Source organism: Gadus chalcogrammus, chromosome 11 (genome assembly GCF_026213295.1).
Source record: "Gadus chalcogrammus isolate NIFS_2021 chromosome 11, NIFS_Gcha_1.0, whole genome shotgun sequence".
Lineage (NCBI taxonomy): Eukaryota > Metazoa > Chordata > Actinopteri > Gadiformes > Gadidae > Gadus > Gadus chalcogrammus.
Window position 1 is genome coordinate 10,424,915 of NC_079422.1, and position 19,479 is coordinate 10,444,393.

At 47.9% G+C, this 19,479-nt stretch overlaps 1 protein-coding gene across 11 annotated transcripts in view; it reads right to left on the reverse strand.

The window, feature by feature from the left end:
• The window catches only part of mef2d (myocyte enhancer factor 2d), a 72,189-nt gene that overhangs the window by 34,691 nt on the left and 18,019 nt on the right, over positions 1–19,479 (reverse strand). For 10 of the 11 annotated variants that reach the window (XM_056601393.1, XM_056601389.1, XM_056601387.1 and 7 more), the window contains exons 1-2: positions 15,281–15,569; positions 3,982–4,409 (exon numbers count right to left, since the gene is read on the reverse strand). In XM_056601393.1, coding sequence (XP_056457368.1) covers positions 3,982–4,035 — 54 coding nt within the window. In that variant the 5' untranslated portion in view covers positions 4,036–4,409; positions 15,281–15,569. Of the gene's footprint in view, positions 1–3,981; positions 4,410–15,280; positions 15,570–19,479 lie in introns of those variants that run through there. The other variant, XM_056601383.1, reaches the window with a different exon arrangement.

Here is a 19,479-nt window from a genome sequence, read left to right on the forward strand (position 1 = left end):
CGAGAGCGAGAGAGAGAAGAGTGGGGGAGGGCGATAGAGCGAGGGGGGGGAGATAGAGAGATGGAGGGAGATGGAGGGGGGAGAGATAGAGAGATGAATGGAAAGAGAGAGAGGGAGAGTGAGAGAGAGGGGGGAGAGAGAGAGTGAGAGGGGGGGAAGATAGAGAGTGATATGGGGGGAAGGGAAAGGGAGAGATAGTAGAGACAGAGGGGGCGAGTGAGAAAGAAATAAACATAGTTAATAGGTTGAGGTAAGCAGGCTGTGGAAAATGTGAAAGTGGCACAAATGGTGCCAATTAGAGAAACAGTGAGAGTGACACACACAAACACACTAACACACACACATACACACATGAGAAGAAGAGCTGTTGGTAGCCTGCAGTTAGTTGAAGATGTAAACAGCAGTGCTCTGATGGTGTGGTTGTGGTCGGTTTTAACAATGCTCCAGCAACTTCTGTTTACTTTATGTTTAGATTGAACACACACACGCACGCACGCACGCACGCACGCACGCACGCACGCACGCACGCACGCACGCACGCACGCACGCACGCACGCACGCACGCACGCACGCACGCACGCACGCACGCACGCACGCACGCACGCACGCACGCACGCACGCACGCACGCACGCACGCACGCACGCACGCACGCACGCACGCACGCACGCACGCACGCACGCACGCACGCACGCACGCACGCACGCACGCACGCACGCACGCACGCACGCACGCACGCACGCACGCACGCACGCACGCACGCACGCACGCACGCACGCACGCACGCACGCACGCACGCACACACACACACACACACACACGGGTATATCAGCTAATCTCCTCTCTTCCCTTGTTTTTTTATCTCATTGTTTTTCTTTCTATCGCCCTCCCTCCTTCCTCCTCTCATTCGCTCCTGCTCACTCATCGCTTCCCACTGCCACAAATCAAATTATATCGGGGTCGTATCCAAGAGCAACCGACTGCACCCTCCCCCCCCGCTCCCCCCTTTCCCACCTTATCAGGCTCTGCTACAGTCATCATACCAGTCTCTCTCCGTCTCTCTCTGTCTCTCTCGTAATTTTTCTACATCTCCTTTAATCGGTCCTGTTTAACCTCCCTATCTCTGTGTATCTCTCTGACCTCTTTCTCTTTCCATTCTCTCTCAATAGCAAGCTGTTCAAGCTTTTAATGGTCTTAGCCTCACGACTAAGAATCTATTTCATACTGGCAATAACCATGTAAAATATCAGTTTTAACAATAATAATTCAGCAATTAAAAATATCAACATTTACATTGAGATAATGACATTATTTGTTGCAACAATTTAACTTTGAACAGTTAATATGTTACAATCATATGTTACAATCAACTTAGATGTTTAATCATATTCTCTCAAGTACAATTCACTTCTTCCTAGTAAAAATTATAATTCTGCAGATAAACGCTAAGACCATTAAAAGCTTAAATGGTTTGCCAAATCTCTCTTTCTGCAGCTATCTCGATCCATTTCTCTTTCTCCTATTGCATGTCTTTATCTCTCCTTCTCTCCTTGTTCTTCCTTTGTCTGAATGATTGTCTGACTCAATTTTAATCTCTCTCTCTCTCTCTCTCTGTCATGCATTCAAAAAATCTACATTGATCAAATGTCCACACATTTTTTTTTACAATAAAATAAAGTAGCCGTCACCACCAAGTAAACTAACTTGGATATTCTGATTGATTCTATTGGCAGGGTAAACAAGCTGGCAGTAATTAACGTTAAGAATAGCACCCCCAGGTAACCAATGGCAACTAAAGAAGTGTTGTTCAGGAGCAAGGGGAAGGGAGATAGAGAGAGAGATGGGGAGAGAGAGTGAGATCATATCCTAATGCAGTTGTCATGTCTAAGCCTGCCTTGCACTTGGGTCATTGTTGCCCCCCCATGAGGGTGATACTTGGTATGGCTGTGCTGCTCCACATCTACTTAAGTCCTTGGTTCAATTCCCAGCCTGGGTTTGTCCGGGTCGTTTGGATTGGTGTTTTACATGTTTTTACATCAGTTATGATTATTCATAGAAGACGTAACAGCTGTATTATTTTAAGAAATGTCAGAGACTGCAATTAAATCAAATCCCCAGTCTGTCAGTCTGTAGAATGACACACTTGATTTAGTATCAGTAGCATTTTTCTAAAAATCTTGTTGAGAACAACAAACCAAATCCGTGTAAGAAAAACAAGTCCTGGGACATACTCGGCTCTGAAAGTGGGCTGTGTAAGAAACCGTTGACCTCTGAGGCATGGCGAGAGAGAACGTGAGTGAGAGAGAGAGAGAGAGAGAGAGAGAGAGAGAGAGAGAGAGAGAGAGAGAGAGAGAGAGAGAGAGAGAGAGAGAGAGAGAGAGAGAGAGAGAGAGAGAGAGAGAGAGAGAGAGAGAGAGAGAGAGAGAGAGAGAGAGAGAACTAGAGGGAATATTACCTCACCGACAAAACTCTCCTGACATCTGATCCCGGCATTTGGGCTCCATTAACCACCCAAGCAAGGACTGCCCCGCGCCGGATCGCGTTTCTCTTTCCTACGTGTGATTATGTATCTCTGAATAACAAGCCGCCACTGCACCCCCACCCACCCCCCTGGAGTAAATGTCCCTGGCCGGCCCCTCCTCCCTAATGTCCCTGCTTTGGAGCTGGCTCTCTCTCTGAGATTAATGGATGGTGGTTCGGGCCCCGGGGCCACCTGGTGTCCAAACCTGCTTTGGTTGTCGCCAGCCAAGTGCCTACTCACTCCCTCTTTCTCTCTTTATATTACAGCACAACCACCTCCTCCAAAAAAAAAACCCATAGCTGTGGTATAAAGTACACTCTATCGCTACTCCCCCTCGCTGTCCTCACCTTTATTTCCAATCCCCTCTTCCTGTCTCTTTGTCCTTGTACTTCTCTCGATCTTCATCTCATCTGCTTCCCTCTTTTCTCTCTCTTTCTGTACTTTTTACAACTCTCCCTCTCTCTGTCCATCATTCATCCCTCCCCTTTCTCTCTATTGTTCTTCCCCTTCAACTTTCCCTTCCCTCTCTCCCTCTGTCTCTGTCCTTGTACGTCTCTCTGTCTTCCTCCCTCCCCAACTCTCCCTCTACGGTGGTGTTTCTGTAAGGTAGAGGTGTCGCATCCATTATCCAATCTGCTCAATGGAGCGCAGTCATTTTACCAGTGGACTCATCTCAGATGGATCACTTACCCTTTTATCTTACTCTGACAATGCTGCCCCAGTAACCAGAGTCCCACAGCCCACAGTGTGTGTGTGTGTGTGTGTGTGTGTGTGTGTGTGTGTGTGTGTGTGTGTGTGTGTGTGTGTGTGTGTGTGTGTGTGTGTGTGTGTGTGTGTGTGTGTGTGTGTGTGTGTGTGTGTGTGTGTGTTAGGACCCCCTTAGGTCCCTCTATTCATGGGGGGATGGGGGGCATAACGACCACACGAACGTTGTGAATATTAGGATTGCTTTTCTTCTTCGCTTGTTGGAAACACAACTGACAGGCAACTCTCACACACACAAACACATACACACACACACACACACACACACACACACACACACACACACACACACACACACACACACACACACACACACACACACACACACACACACACACACACACACACACACAAACACACACAAAGACACATGGGCAAACTAACTGTGGGAAACGGTTCCAACAAAGATACGTGTGGAAATAAAGATGGGGCCTGAAGGTGTGACATCAGCACTCACAAACGCACACACAAACAAACACACATCCCTCAATCCCCTCAGTTTCACCCTTTGCTGCAAGCAAATAAGCCACCATGGAGTTATTGAATGAAAGAGAGAGAGAGAAAGAGAGATAGAGAGAGAGAGAGAGAGAGAGAGAGAGAGAGAGAGAGAGAGAGAGAGAGAGAGAGAGAGGCAAGAGAAAGGGAGAGGCAAATGAGATAGAGCAAGGGAGATGCGAGGGAGAGAGGGAGAGCTCACCTGTCTGTTGCGCTCGTCGGTGATCCTTTGGATTTGGATCTTTTTCCTCCCCATGGTTGCGGTGTGGTGGTGGGATGGGACAGGGGGGGAGGAGGGGGAGGCAGAGGTTAGAGGTCACAGGGGACCTGCAAAAGGTGATTCTGGTAGCTACTCTGACGCCCTCCAGGCGATGGGTGTCAAAGCCAGGCTTCAGTCGCTCTGCTGGTCTGTGTTTCCGGGGCAGCAGCGGGGAACGGGGGTCGGGTGGTCCGTAACCCCAGGAGCTATGATGCGAAGGGGTAGCGGGTGGGCAGAAGGTTTGCGGGGGCGCTGAGGGTGTGTCCGGCCACGTCCGGTCTCAGATGGCGGTCCACATTGTGGAAGGTCGTCGTCGCACCGGCTTCACTCGGGTCCTCACACCGGCTCCTTCAGTAGTCGTCACGTGGCCTCTGCAGAGCAGAAGGGGAACAGGGAGAGGGAACATTGGTCACAAACCCGGGAAGGAAACACACCGGGCCAGCTAGATGAGCGTTATAAATATATATGTGCCTCTCCCCCCGCAATATAACAGGGACCAGACCCGACCTAGCATGGTTAGCTCAGCATCCACTCTACACTCCGAGGACAGGAAGTACTGCTTGTTGGTCGTTTTTATTTCTTTTTAGGTCCAAGCAGAACACGAAAATATGTGTTGCGTTGTTTTAATGATGATGACGGGTACTTTGGGAGGGGGGGGGGAGGTTGGGGTTCTCTGGTTAAACAGGAAAACACTTCTCAGGGGGATTGTGCTTTCCGTGAGAATACAGTGACGGGGGAGGGGGAGGGACGACTGGCGGTCCGCGCGCGGTTGAGTGTCGAGGCCCTCGGGGGCCCGCGGGGAGGAGGGCTGTGCTGTGTCAGCTTCATTAGAGCCATCCCCGCCACATCACTGATCTGCCGGTCGCCCGCGGCAACCGGCCGGCCCATGCCCCGGACTGGGCTGACACACCGAATGTGTGTTTTCCCCCCGAATGGAGAGTGCAGCCTCGGCAGAGCGCAGCCTGGCCTCGACTGCGCTACCACGTCGTGTTTTCATTTGTTGTTTTATTGCGTTGAAGACCGTGATATCAGGGTACAAAAACAATCAGTGCTTCAATAAAGGTCTGTTTTTTTTTCTCGAGAGTATTAAAGCCTGAAGACGGTATTTCATATTGACCGGCATTGCTCGAGTGAGTGTATTGTTTGAAAGGCAATGTTCGAAGCTCAATGATAACATTATGTTCGACTACGGCTGAGCAGAAGCAATCCCCTGACATGACATCATCATGTCATTCCAGGCCAGAGAACTCTTCTCCTGACGCCTCATTGACCCCAAAAACAAATAAAGAATTATTGACCCGCAATCGACGATTGTAACATTGTATCGGAGCTTTCAGTCAATCAATACTACCTATTTCCTCCCGGCTATGCTTTGTTAGCTTACCTGAGGTGAACCGATTCAATTCGACCCAAGAGTGACAGAGGGCTTGCTTTATCATGTAGGTTTCACACGCTGTTCAGTGAGGATGCTGAACACTCTGCTGCCAGCAGCCATGGCGGCTCTGTGGGCAGGCATGTGGTAGTTGATTCGCTCCCGTTCTAAAAAGGGAAAGGTGGCGACGAAAGCATCTGCACTTCCATGAATGAAAGCGCGTCCGGAGGAGGGACAGCTACAGGGTTGAGGGCCATTTTAAGCCTCACTACTATTTGTAGTTCAGCCTTAAAAATAGCGGCACTCTATTTTTACTGTGTGTTTACACGGAAATACACTGACAGTGGGAGCCGAGTCATTGCATTTGCGTCGGGAGCATCGAAGCCTAGAGTGCAGCACGGGCCGCACAACATTGTTTGCATTCCCTCTACCTGGGAGAACCCCAGAAGTATGTGGCCTATTTAGACTCGTGCTGCTGCCGGAACAAAGACTGAAGGATTCTGGTGCCGTGACAGTGACGCTGCTGTGGGGCTCCCAACGCATGCTTGCTTTGAGTGGATGCAATTGGCTTAGCCGTGGTGATGAGTTCCCCATGAATTATGCACTTTGACTCGGAGGCTTCGCCGGGTGGAAGAGGGGATGTACGGAAGGATGGGTGCTGTTCGTTATGTTTGTGTCACACGTTGTATTAAAAGGGCCTTGAACTAGGTGTTCAGAGAGTAGAGGGTTTCGACAGCCAAGGAATAAGTCATCGACCACCGGGTCCACTATAGATTATTCAACCTAAGTCTGTATCTCGCTGTATTCCTGGAAAATAAACCATCTATTCAACCCTCTAATCCAACCTGCCACTCTCTACCCTCTACCTGCTCAAAAATGAAGCACATGAATATGTGCTTAATTTTTTTCTTTACTCATAATAAATTAATTTAGACAACTTAACTTGGTATTTCTATGAGCCACTATTTTTATTCCACTACTGTATGATCATTTAAAGACAATCAATGATAACATTGAATAATGGCAATGCCCAATTATATAAGCAGTACACCTTCCCCTCATAACGTACCATAGCTCCAAAAGAACAACAGAGGTGTTTGCCGTGAACTTGATTACAATCCGCTGATAGCAGATCAGTTTCCCGCCCGTGTGCAGCAGCCACAACAATCAAGCCAGGAAATTGCACCGGCAGCGAAGAGGAAACATTGGTCCAGAGTTCAAAGACAGCGCTCAGTGGGATTTGTCTTTAGGGCTGCAGGCTGATCACACATGAAAAGGCTGCTTTATCTGCCCGGGGTGGTCAAGCCTCAACCTTTTTACCCTTGATGCTGCCGAGGCTCACTTCCCATGTCTGATGTCAGACAGAATCTCTGCTCTCACACAGAAAGGGACAGGGGGCCTGGAGTGTGTCTGCCGCTTGGCCGAGCACACGAGCGTGGCGGAGGGAACAGGCCAGGGCACAGATAAACACTGATAACAGGGATTCCGCTGGGGGCCCATAATAGAACCCTGTGGGGCACCTTGCTTTGTTCCTCTTTAGTCTTTGGGTTTCAACAAGGTGTTTGCATCCACAGGTGGGGCCCGGTTGATATCGTGGATCGATTAGAATGTGTGTAAATTGTGGATAGACTGAACCATTTGACAGCAACCTTTGGAAATTATGGTTGAATTCTGTTGATTGCTTTGTATACAGATGATTAAACACTGACAGTTAGACTTTAAGTTATTCCCCTGAATTAGGACTTGGAGTTTCTGTATTGAAATGAATTATGCAAGTTACTAGCAATTGTTTTCTCCTTCTATGGGTTGAAATGTAATAATCTCAATGCTAAATATGTTGGAATAACTTTTGTGCTCTTTTGTTTGAGCCACCATGGCCTCAAAGGTTCTTTCGAAATGGGCAATATCCTAAAAGCAAGTTCACCTATTTGAATTGCCCTAATTTACTTAAACTCAATAACAAATTATGTGGATTATGGATGATAAAAAATGTCACAATCATGAATCAACAGGAGTAATAAAACATACCCACTGGTATAGCGAAACGCAGAAAATGCATTTGAAAAAGAAAAGCACTGAGCTTGAACCTATTTTTCTTGAACAAAGCATCACCCACCCCTCATCAAGGATTGAAAAGAAGCACTGGGAACAACATTTCCCGGTAAATAAATAAAATACAACGTAGGCACACTGAGCTCCATGTAGGGCAGATCAGGTCAAAACCAAGGGGAAACTTTCAGTAGAGATCAGTCCATGAAAGAACAGTTTGAACATGCTCCATTATCCGTGACATCTGTTGCAGTTGAGCATTTCATAGCATCATAGACGTCCTTTTGAAGCCACTTATTTAGGAAGCGACACGCCGCTAAAGCCCCAGCCCTTTACTGATGCAGAGAAAGAAATATCCTTTTATATACATATTTATATTTAGTTACATTTGCAGAGAGCAAATTAGGCCTGCACGATTTGGACAATTTACCTGACTGTAATTTTTTTAATTCGAAATTATTTTGATTTGCCATGGCGATACTTCATTTATCTTGATAAGGCGATGCAATAATGCCATTTAAAACTGGAAGTAGTGCTAGGTAGATAACCTGAACAAAAACATCTTCCTGCTGACCGTTATTTCAGAATATTTTTGCTACTTAGCCAGAAAATATTGGCAATGAGATTGCATTGATTCCTTGTGTGCATTTCAAAATATTAGCAAAAAAATTCACGTTGCAGATTTGGCAGTCAAAGTAAAACCTCTGCGTTAAAGGTGATGAAGCCATTCATATGCAATACAAAAATGAATCACGCAGCTATTGTGCAGCCCTACAGGAACATGTACAGCTCTGCCATAACCCTCAATTACCAAGGACCAATCAGGGGTTAATTGCCCTCCCTGAGGCAATTAACCCACAGTTCAGTCTGCAAGGGCAGCATGAACTGTGGATAAAGAGCAGATTGACAAAGGCACAACGTTTCTCTTTTCCCCCTCTGGCCTCCGACTCTCCCTTTCTGCTCTAGGGCTGACCAGTCCAGACAGGTCCAGACCCACCAGCGCCACTCTAACAGACATGTCTAGATGTGTCAGCGGCTACGGGAAAGGGAGCCGGTACCGTCTGAGTCATGACATACAGGACATGAGGTGGTCACATGCCCTCCAACACTGGCCTGGACATAATGTGTTGGTGTTTTTTTTTTTTAAAGAGACACGTCTCTACATGTCTGAGCCATGCGGTGTGTTCAGAAATGACCCGCCGTGCTAAAGGGCCCCTATAATACCACCTACCAGTTGGCACTGGCTACTGTGTAGGCTGGGAGCCTAATCTATCATTTATCTAGGCGGGCACTCCCACTTTTGATAGGGCAGATTTTGAAATGGGTTGTAATGGCTAACCCACATCAGACCTAGTGAAATAAAATAGGGGTCCTTTAAAAGTCCTCACTCGTGAATCATTGATATTAAGGATAATTACCTTTTGAAAATGATTAGTGCTAAAATAGAATTGGAACCCAGCTTGAAAAAATCAGACAAATGTTCACACATAAATAAAGTTAATCTCTTAAGGTCTGGCACACAAGTTTATGGATCTTTGAATATATTAATAAAAATCAAATATCCAAATATTTATTAAAAGCTCTCTGTTCCAAAATGTCTGGCAATCATAGATGTATATTGTCAACAAAACAAAAGCCCATACATTTTGTATGAAATGCCAATGTTGACTGGTAACATTACCACATCAATTTATCATCCACTATCAGGGTATGTGTGTATTTGTGTGTCCATCTTATTCTGTGGCATAAGACCAGGCTGAAGCAGATAGATAACAGGTGGTGCATACGTGTTTGCATGTGTTTGTTGCTGTGTATGTGCATACTGTATGTGAGTGTACGTGTGCATGCACGCGCGCGTGTGTGTGTGTGTGTGTGTGTGTGTGTGTGTGTGTGTGTGTGTGTGTGTGTGTGTGTGTGTGTGTGTGCGTGCTTATGCGGTCAAATGCATGTGCGTGTGTGTGTGTGTGCACGTTTGTGTGCAATTGTGTGTGTGTGGAGGAAGGTTGTCAGCTACTGGAGCCTTGCCAGACGGCTGCTGAGAAATCTATCACTTCATCCCCCCTGCACCAGCGTCTGCCAGAACCTCGCCCCGGCCAGCTCCCACCCCCTCCGCCACGCTGCCAGCCCTCCAACCCACGCAGAGCTCGCCCTACACGGACACCAACCGCGCACGGAGCCTGCATGGGAGGAGTGCAGCTTAAACACACTGCCAGGGCCATGAAGGGCCACTCCTGAACACAGAGGAACACAAACGTGTTGGATCCCGGTGGTGTGTCCGTGCTCCTGCCAGATGTGCCGCTCTGTTGGCTTCTAGTCACCGATCTGTTTCAATGAGCGGGGAACGCCGGTGATTACAGCGTTTACCCCAAATGGTGTCCGTTTCCAGTAATGCGCATAATAGGGCTGCGACCGCCGATTATTTTCATCGTCGATTATTCGAAGAAAATTTGTAGGTATTAAGTAACATCCGATACCTTAACAAGTTACGTGTCAATTTATTTAACACGTAACTTGTGATGTCTTAAAAGTCCTTGCTTTATCTCACAAGAACAAATAAACCATTCCTTTTTTTTTATATTTTTTATTTATACTTGATAAAAATAAGATTTGATTAATTTTCAATTACCATCAAAAACACAACTTGTTATTGTAGCCCTACTTTACATTCGTCTTACTTAAGGCGTACCTCGACTTAAAACATTAAGTTACTTTCTAAATAATATTCCATGGCTAGTCAAAAAGGGACCGAGCCAATAGGCTCGGGCATATCAAATTCACTGGCCCACATCCAAAACACATGTGATCCTATGGGGTGCGACACCTAGTGGTTCATTCCAGCTATAATCTCTGACCTTCAATATAATGTCAAAACGTCCATATTGAGATCCATTTGGGCTGGTTAAACGGCGTAGGGGCTAGTGTTCAGGGTGAGGCAGCAGCCATGAGACCGTATGGTTGAGAGACCTGGAGATCCAGCGGAGGCTTCAGGATTCACAGCTAGACGCCTGGGCCATGGCCTCTGGAGCAGGCTACCAAAATGATAGATCTACCTGTCAGTCTGAGGTCCAGGCCGATCAATACTTCAATACCTTCATTCAGCCCTCTCCTTGGTCAGGGTGTGTCTGTGTGTGTGTGTGTGTGTGTGTGTGTGTGTGTGTGTGTGTGTGTGTGTGTGTGTGTGTGTGTGTGTGTGTTTGTTTGTTTGAGTGAGTTTGTTATGTGTTGTCAGGTGAATGTGTATGCATAGGTGCATGCATGAATGTATGTGTGTATCTATGTGTTTGTATGTCGGTGTGCCCAATGAGTGTGCGAGCATAATGGAATAGTATATTGCCCATTTGTTCCGGTGTGTGTGTATCTGCGTGCATATGTGTGTGTGTGTGTGTGTGTATGTGTGTGTGTGTGTGTATGTGTGCACGCGTACGGCTGCTCTCATCCTACTGTGATGGAAGAAGCGACCAACGGGTTGACAAATGAGGCCGTCAAACGTTCCACGTAAACACAGTCACCACCGGGAATGGAAGCAAACGAAATGTGCGGCAGGTGAGCACATGACGTGGGGGAGGGAAAGAGAGAGAGAGAGAGAGAGAGAGAGAGAGACAGGGAGATTTGCCACCTGAGGTTTATCATGAACCACATGGCCGCTGGCTCAGATGGCCTCGACAGGAGGAGCAGAAGAATCCTCCGCCACAAACCCTTGGACCCACACCAAAGCAGACAGAAGCCACCAAATGGGAGGATTTTCTAACTGGGCCGTAGAATTCTCTCATCTGACCCGATGGGAACGAGCTCGCGGGCCAACCTTGGGGAGGGGAATGGGAGGGAGGGAGGGAGGGAGGGAGGGAGAGAGAGAGGGAGGGGTGTGTTCTGCCAGCACCAGCTGTGGGATATTTACAGAACTGTGTCCTCATGTTTCCAAGCAACGGGTCGGCCCGCCGCCTGTCGCACTCTCTGCCTGGTGACCGACCCGCTACGCCTCCCCGCTCACCCAGGTCGCTCGGTGGGCAGCGGGCTCAGCCCGACCCGGGGGCTGAACAGACCGGGCCGGGTCCGGAGGTAGAAACCTCCCGAGAGGAGTACGGATCAGAGGAGCAGGGGCAGAAGGAGAAGGCATTGTTGGGAACGGGGAGAGGAGCAGTGACGGTCCCTACGTACGCACTGCCAAGACAGAGCAACACGAACCACACCAACCCCCCCACCCTCTGTGTCTTTCTTGCTCCTCAACGTATCCGATCATGGCTGGATCTGGGGAGAGGTGTGGAGAGGAGATGAGGTGTGTGCTGTGGGTGGATGGAAGGGAGGGAGGGAGGGAGGGAGGGAGGGAGGGAGGGGTGGGGGCTCTGTGTTCTCTTCCTCTCTGCTCAAGAATCCCGCCCCCGTCTCTGGGCTGCCGTCAATACTGCAGTCAGCCTGAGCATGCACGTGTACACACACACAGAGTCAAACCCACACACACACACAGACACAAATACACAAAAACAAACACAGTCAAAAACAAAAAACTAAAAAGAAAAGAAAACCCATGTCTATGTATATGATACACACAACCACACACACACACACACACACACACACACACACACACACACACACACACACACACACACACACACACACACACACACACACACACACACACACACACACACACAAACACACACACAAAATAAAACAATCCCATGCACTTTACACAGGGCACGCTCTATGTCACAAGTCGACACAAAGCCTTACGGAGGAATACACCTTTGGAAAATATAATCACAACACAGTCTACGCCCATGTGGACACACACACACGCAGGGCTCCTTTTGTCCAAAACATTCTTGTTGGTCTGGAGGCATGCAGCCCAGAGATGTTTGGTGGGTCATCCCAACAAGGTGCAGGGTTTGTTGTTGACACATAGACGTGCCCTTTTCTGAGAAAACTTGAGCATCAGCTATGCAGTTTGACCAGTCAGGTCACATCGATGTCGCCGGTACAAACCGCCAACAAACACACCCTCTAACGTTGTGACACACGTAAGAGAAGGATTTCCCTGCCCTCTTTCCTCCCTATTCATTTTTCAACAAAAGTAAACACGTGCTTAGGTTGTGTGTCGGTGTGAGTTACCTCACCGTGCTAATATATGATAAAGCAGGGATAGACCCAACATAATTCACAAACACGCCGGCGAAAACCATAAAACGCAGTGCAATAAATACAATGCAAAGAATGAGAAGCCTTTTCTATTTCTCCAGAAAACTAGACTTTGCTTTTGGATTTAATGTTTTTCTGATTGAATCGATCCACACAAAGGCAAACTCTCACAGAAACACAAACACAGACGCACACTCCACTAAGGTCACCATTGATCTAAGCAGAATGCTACATGGCCAGGTCCCCAGTTGTACTTTCAGTTGGAGGAGTCCTGTGAAGCAAAGGTCACGGGCTAGCCGTTGTGTCCTGACCAGGTGTGCATTAGAAAAGGGCATGGATCTATTAGTTATGGGCACCAATATATAACAAGTCTCACTGAACTATGAGACACCACCCACAAACCACACAAGAAAACAAACAATGACATTTCATGGGTGGAACACATCGGTGGTTTCCAGGTCCATAGAATGTGGTACGTCATTCACCATTCTAAGAGGATAACAAAATTATCTTTCCTCGAGACCTAATGACGCGAGACCTAATACGCGAATGAAAGTGTATTTTTGGGCTCATGAGGAAGCACTGCAAAGAAGAGCGCCAAAGAGGGAAGGAGAGAGAGGGCGAGAAACGGATGGAGAGGGACAATCCTCCAGACATAACAGTGAATGTGATGGTATCGATATGACATGACGGGGGTAGGCGGTGCTCCGGTGATGTTTACCAGGTTGACGGGGGTGGCCGTCACCAACCCAACACGCTCTCATCAAGGGCCCCATAAAGGAGACAGACAGGCGGCGATCAAGATAGACGGCCACCTAAAAATAGCCATTAATCAAGGGATGCCATCGAGCGTGGCTCCATTTCTATGAGCGCACGTGGAAGAGGTCGGGAATATCAATGAGAGGAACGTGAATCCCAAACGGGGTGGAGAACGCCGCCGAAGTTATTCGTAATAAAGCTTTTTACAGGCTCTGAAAACCCTTTTGCGAGGGTTGAAATGGCTTTGATAATGACACTGTGTGTCGTGTTTAGAATTCGGCTTTTACCCCTTTCCTCGGGAAATTGCCTCAAGTTCTTCGCGGCAGATTATCCCCCGCTTGGGATAACAAGTCTTTAAGCGTGGCACTGATGGTACACATGTGTGTGTGAGTGTGTGTGGGGAATAGCAGGCAGAAGCCTTATTGGTTTGCTTGGTGTTTGGGGTGCTGTACCCTAGGCACATCTAAAAGGAGGTCCTACCAGGCCAGACCTGTAGTAATGGACCCTTTCAAAACCAGAACAAAGCAGTGTCTTAAGTCTTGCCCACCTCCTCCAGACACTTCTCCTGCACTGTTTGAGACCAGAGAGGACCAAGAGCCAAGTGTCTTCGTCACCAATAAACTTGCAAACGAGACTAAGACTACGTTAGAAAAGCTGCACCGTGATAGAGTTGCCCTGAAAAACTCATTTTCTGTCATTATCTCAGCATTTAACCGAGGCTTACAGTGGAGAGCCAATTGCATTGTGGGACTTGGAAGGGTTGGGCGTAGGGTAATCACAGATGGGCTTATTGAGTGCAGTCGATTACAGTTTGTCAGCTGTTAGGATTTGAAGGTAGCCCATTTATCTTTCAGCGCGAGCAGGCATTTTGAAATATAATAATCACACTGTTATTTCCCGTTGAGCTTGAGGGATGTGGTTGGTAAAATCAAAAAAATGTTTACCACACATATTTGTCTCTCACAGTTGACTACTCTTCAGGAAACGTGTTTGAGGCTCTTCCGAAACGCAGTACACATAAATCACCAGGCCACTCTCAGCCATTAAAATCATTCCCCTAACAATGTCCACACTCAAGACACCATTAATCCTCAATTCACTATTTCAACACACAATACATTGAAAATTAGGAGCAAGCACCCCATACCCCCCCCCCCCCACACACACACACACACACACACACCCCAAGTGGTTTTTACTGTGGTCAGGAAGGTGTCAGGTAGATTGGCCCACAAGTCACGTCACACTCCCTGCTATCTACCTCATAAAGCCCCCCGAGGCGCCAGCCCCAGCAGACCACCGATAGCTACTGGGACTGATTAGGGCCCAGAGGGTATCAAAGTGGGTCCCTGGGTGCCTCGCAAAGGGCCCTTCTGGAGGGGCCCCGTGAAAGGTGTCCAGTGAGAAACCAAAGCTCCATTTCACTGGGTTAATCGGCCACGACGACAGGAAGGGTTCAGGGACTCGATCAGCAGAAATCCTACATAGTCATTACTGCTAAGAGATACCATTTTGGGGTTTAAATCCTGCCGCTTAAGTAATATGAGTGACACGCAGTACATTATGATACTACATCAATAACAGCCATTACATGCCATTAGGTATATGAAGTCTGAGACCTGTTTGTTCCTGTAGACTGGAAAATCATAATAATAGCCTGAATCCATACTAAACATGACAATTAAGCGCAGACCGGGTAGCTAGTGATGAAGCTTTACATATTGCAGGAGACTGTTTCAAATGCTAAAGGTCATAACATTAAGCCTTCCCCAAAAGCCTTGAAATACCGGTAAACACAGAGAGAAACCTCATATATATTCAGTAACTGACACCCAGCAAAGGCGGTTGGAAATTATAGCCGTCTAAGATTTGTTTCAAATCAACCGACATTCGTCATGAAGCCAAGCTTCAAATTGAAGCGCTTACCGTCAAAATGCTGAGACGCTGGCAGTATTCAGTGAACAAGCTCGGAAACACAATACCTCAACGAAAACAGGAAAAAAGTCGAATTTCTTGGAGTAGATTTCCTAGTGAACAGACAGAGAGAGAGAGAGAGAGAGTGTTCCTGGTGCGACTTATTCCCAGTTAGAGACCAGTGAAGCCCATAGTCCCGAGGAGAGCGGGGTGCTAACTGTGATCAGCACATGTGTTATGGTGTCACCGGCTGTTGAAACTGACAACTGTTAACAGAGAGCCTCGCTATGGACTGCTCATACACCCCCTCCTCTCGCTCCAGAAGACCCCCCCCCTCCTCCAAACTACCCCTCTCTCTCTGCCTCCCACCCACAACACCCGCCCCCCCCCCCAATTCTGTCGAGTCTATCACCTCTGCAGCCTCCCCTCCCCACCGCCACTATTCCTTTTTCCTAAACCCCACACACACACTTCAAGCTCCATCTTCATCCCCCTCCAAGGCTCCTCCCAGGTCACCCTTTGCCCTAATATGCCTTCAGCAACTGCTGCCTATTTATCAGTGTCCTTGTTGGCATTCAAGATGGTTGCTGTCCGCCTGGTTTTATAGGTGAATGTGAGGTTGTGTGAGTGTGTGTGTATGTGTGTGTGTGCACAAGAGGGGGAGAGAGAAAGATGGGACAAACGGCCAGAAAGAGAGACAGAGCTGTTCATATCCAAACATATTTTTGCGTGTGTGTGTGTGTGTGTGTGTGTGTGTGTCTACCTTCTCCCTTTGGAGCGTGAGCCCTGGGTAATGGGGTGGCAGCTGCCCACATAATTTTAGTTACCCCCCCCTCCGCCCCCCACACACACAAACACACACACGCACGCACATAATACTCAGCTGTCGAAAGGTTGCACATACACTCGGACAACCACACACACTCACACACACAAAAAACAAACACACACACACACACACACACACACACACACACACACACACACACACACACACACAGACACACACACACACACACACACACACACAATCACACACACACACACACACACACACACACACACACACACACACACACACACACACACACACACACACACACACACACACACACACACACACTCTGGCGGTGCTGTCCTTTGCCAGTTAGCCAGATCTGTGTGACTGGTCCCAAATGAGTCCTTTGCTGTCAATCCTTAATGGCTGCTCCGTCACTCCCACCCCTGTCCTGTCAAGACCAATGAAGGCCGTCCGTCACTGACGTCATTGATGGCTCAGGAGTTGACTTCCTGTCCGAGTCCGTGGCGATCAAAAGTTTACTGATCACACCGTCGGTTCACACACCCCAAAAGTGCATCGCCGTGTCGGTCCAAGGGTCTGGCAGAAACGCTGAGACCACGGGAGACGACAGACCCGGGTGGGGGCCTTTACTAGTTTCCCAAGCAGGGGGTTCTCATGCTCTGCCCTTCGCAATGACCTTGAAACCCCTGGAGGGGGCCGGGCCGGGTGTGGGAAGCAGAGGGGGCCGGGGGAACCTGCTCAACAGTTGTGTGTCGGTCAGAGTTTCCGCTGAGTCGCAGGGAATGTGTGTGCATGGGCACACGGGCACGTCGGCACCCTCAATTAAACAGGGGGGGAAAAGATAATAAAAAAGGGGGCTAGAATTCCCCATCAGTTGCTCACTTCCTGGAGGCAATAAGTTAAATGGATAAATGTCGAGGATAGAGCTCCTCCCCTTCTGTTATCAGAGGCAGAGATCGGCTCCTGGTTGACCAAACAAAACAGGGCATTTGTCCTTGTGTTTGAGACGACAATTGCTCCGACAACAAACACCACTGATGAGAATTAGCCTTATCTGAAACTCCCCCCCCCCCCGGCCCCACCACCCCCACCCCCAACCCCCGCCCACCCCCAACCCACGCACACACACTCATTCCGCCATTCCGCCACACTCATTCTTTCCCATTGGCCCTTGTTTGCTTGTCTACTCCATTCGTCTCCTGTGTTCAGAAGCAGCCCCAAGGCCCTCCTCCTCCTCCGTTGGTGAACACATTATGTTGGCCCATAGCCTAATACCAGTATCTGTACAAGCCTACCTCTCTCTCCCCCCTCGCTCTCTTTATTTCCCTGTAACAAATGGGAGCAGAGCCCAAGACTGTGTTGCTGGCTTTATACACGCCGTTATGAGTGGGGCTCGGGGGCGGTAGGTACAGGCAGAATCACAGAGGGAAGGGGCAGAGCGACAGAGGTTATCTATTCTCTCTCTCTCTCTCTCTCTCTCTCTCTCTCTCTCTCTCTCTCTCTCTCTCTCTCTCTCTCTCTCTCTCTCTCTTCTCTATCTATCTTCTCCCTCTCTCACCCTTTTCTCTATCTCTTCTCTCTCTCTCTCTCCTTTGATGGAACATCTAGGAGAACGAGGGGGAAGAGGAGCCTGTTCCCATGGCCGGAGGCTAGTTTTCACTGCAGTGAAACAACAACACTTGAGAGATTAAACTGCTCTGCTCATAAATGATCCCCCCACTCTCCCCCCCTCCTCCCCAGAGATGTGAAGTGCAGGCATTTCCAGACACACATACACACACACACACACACACACACACACACACACACACACACACACACACACACACACACACACACACACACACACACACACACACACACACACACACACACACACACACACAGACACAACGTCAAGAGACATGAGATAAAATAAAGAGACATTCTCCATCCAAGTCGTTCTACCTGAGAGACATCCAAACCAAACACAGCTAAACAAGACAACACAAAACAAGACAAGAGCCTAGTGTTGCTCCATGGGAATAAAAAGATGTGTGAGCAAGTCTTGATTGACAGATTATCAGAGTGTTGCAGACGGAACAACCTGGACCCCAAGGCCTCTGAGATCAAGGAGCTGGCCGTTCTCTTCTGTCGCCAGATCCAACAGTGAAAGAATCTCCTCAAAATGTCAACAATGTCTCTTCTTCCTGAGGAAACTCTGTAAACTCCACATTCACAAATCCCTCCTACAGGCGTTCTTCGGGCGTTTCATTGAGTCCATCATCATTTAACCTTAACACCTGGATTGGTTCCATGAGCGACATCCATCTCTACCCCCTCAAGAAGAGAAAAACCATTGCACTGCACCAACAAGTCCCTCTGCAGCCTTCACAGCAGACGGACACCGGTTAAAAGATCACAAATAGCTTCAGACACAACGCACACTCCACCATCACAACCGCCTTCCCTCCGGATGCAGATACAGCCCATTCAGAACCAAGCGTGCCATATTAAGCTTTGTTCCCACCTCCATTCACCACCAACCTCCCCTCCTCATGGCTGCTTTGGTTAGTTAAACTATTAAAGCCCTTAGTGGACTACTTTGTACTACATCTGAAATCAGACACTCCACACTGCTTACGACATGCACCTGTTTATCTTCTTTACTAGTATGTTGTCTATCTCACATGTCCTTATGCAGAGTAACCTTACCAATGCGAACAAAGTTCCTAATAGAAAATGTATGTTATTTGAATTGAATTGGAACGACATTTAGGTAGGCTCAGGAGATGCATATTTGCGGAAGAAACTCTTAATGGTAGAACGTCTCTGAACGATGGCCACTTTTAAATACCCCAGTATTTTTTTGGGACAATCAATGTTGACAGCTTACATTTTTAACCCCAGTGCACAGAGACCCTGTAATACAATAAAATGATTACTCAAACTTTAAACTTCGGTTGGGGAAGCGATTCAGCAGGTTTTAAGTCAGCTGCCACAAAGCTCCTTTAACTAGTGTGACTGCAACTTCCAAATCTGTTCTCCCCGATGCTGCAATACCAGACACACAGCTCCTCTTCATTACATGATAAGTGTGACGAAGACTTCCAACACCACCGTATAGGCACACGGTAAGGCACATATTAAAGGAAAGAGGATAGCGGGGAAATTGACGGACCAATAATTCACTTATTCGCTCTAGGAAAGACACAGAACCAAATATATTTGCTCATGTTTCCATTTATCTATAAGTATTCTAGTTATTTGCTTTTAGTGCTACCCCCACAGTTATTTGTTTCCTTTTATTGTTGTTTTCCTCGTTTGTCAACGTTGCTACTGTTACACCTTAGTTTGCCTCCTGGCATTGAAAAAGCTTAGCTTATCTTATCTTTTGTATATTAGCAAGGAGTGAATGGAGGATCACTAT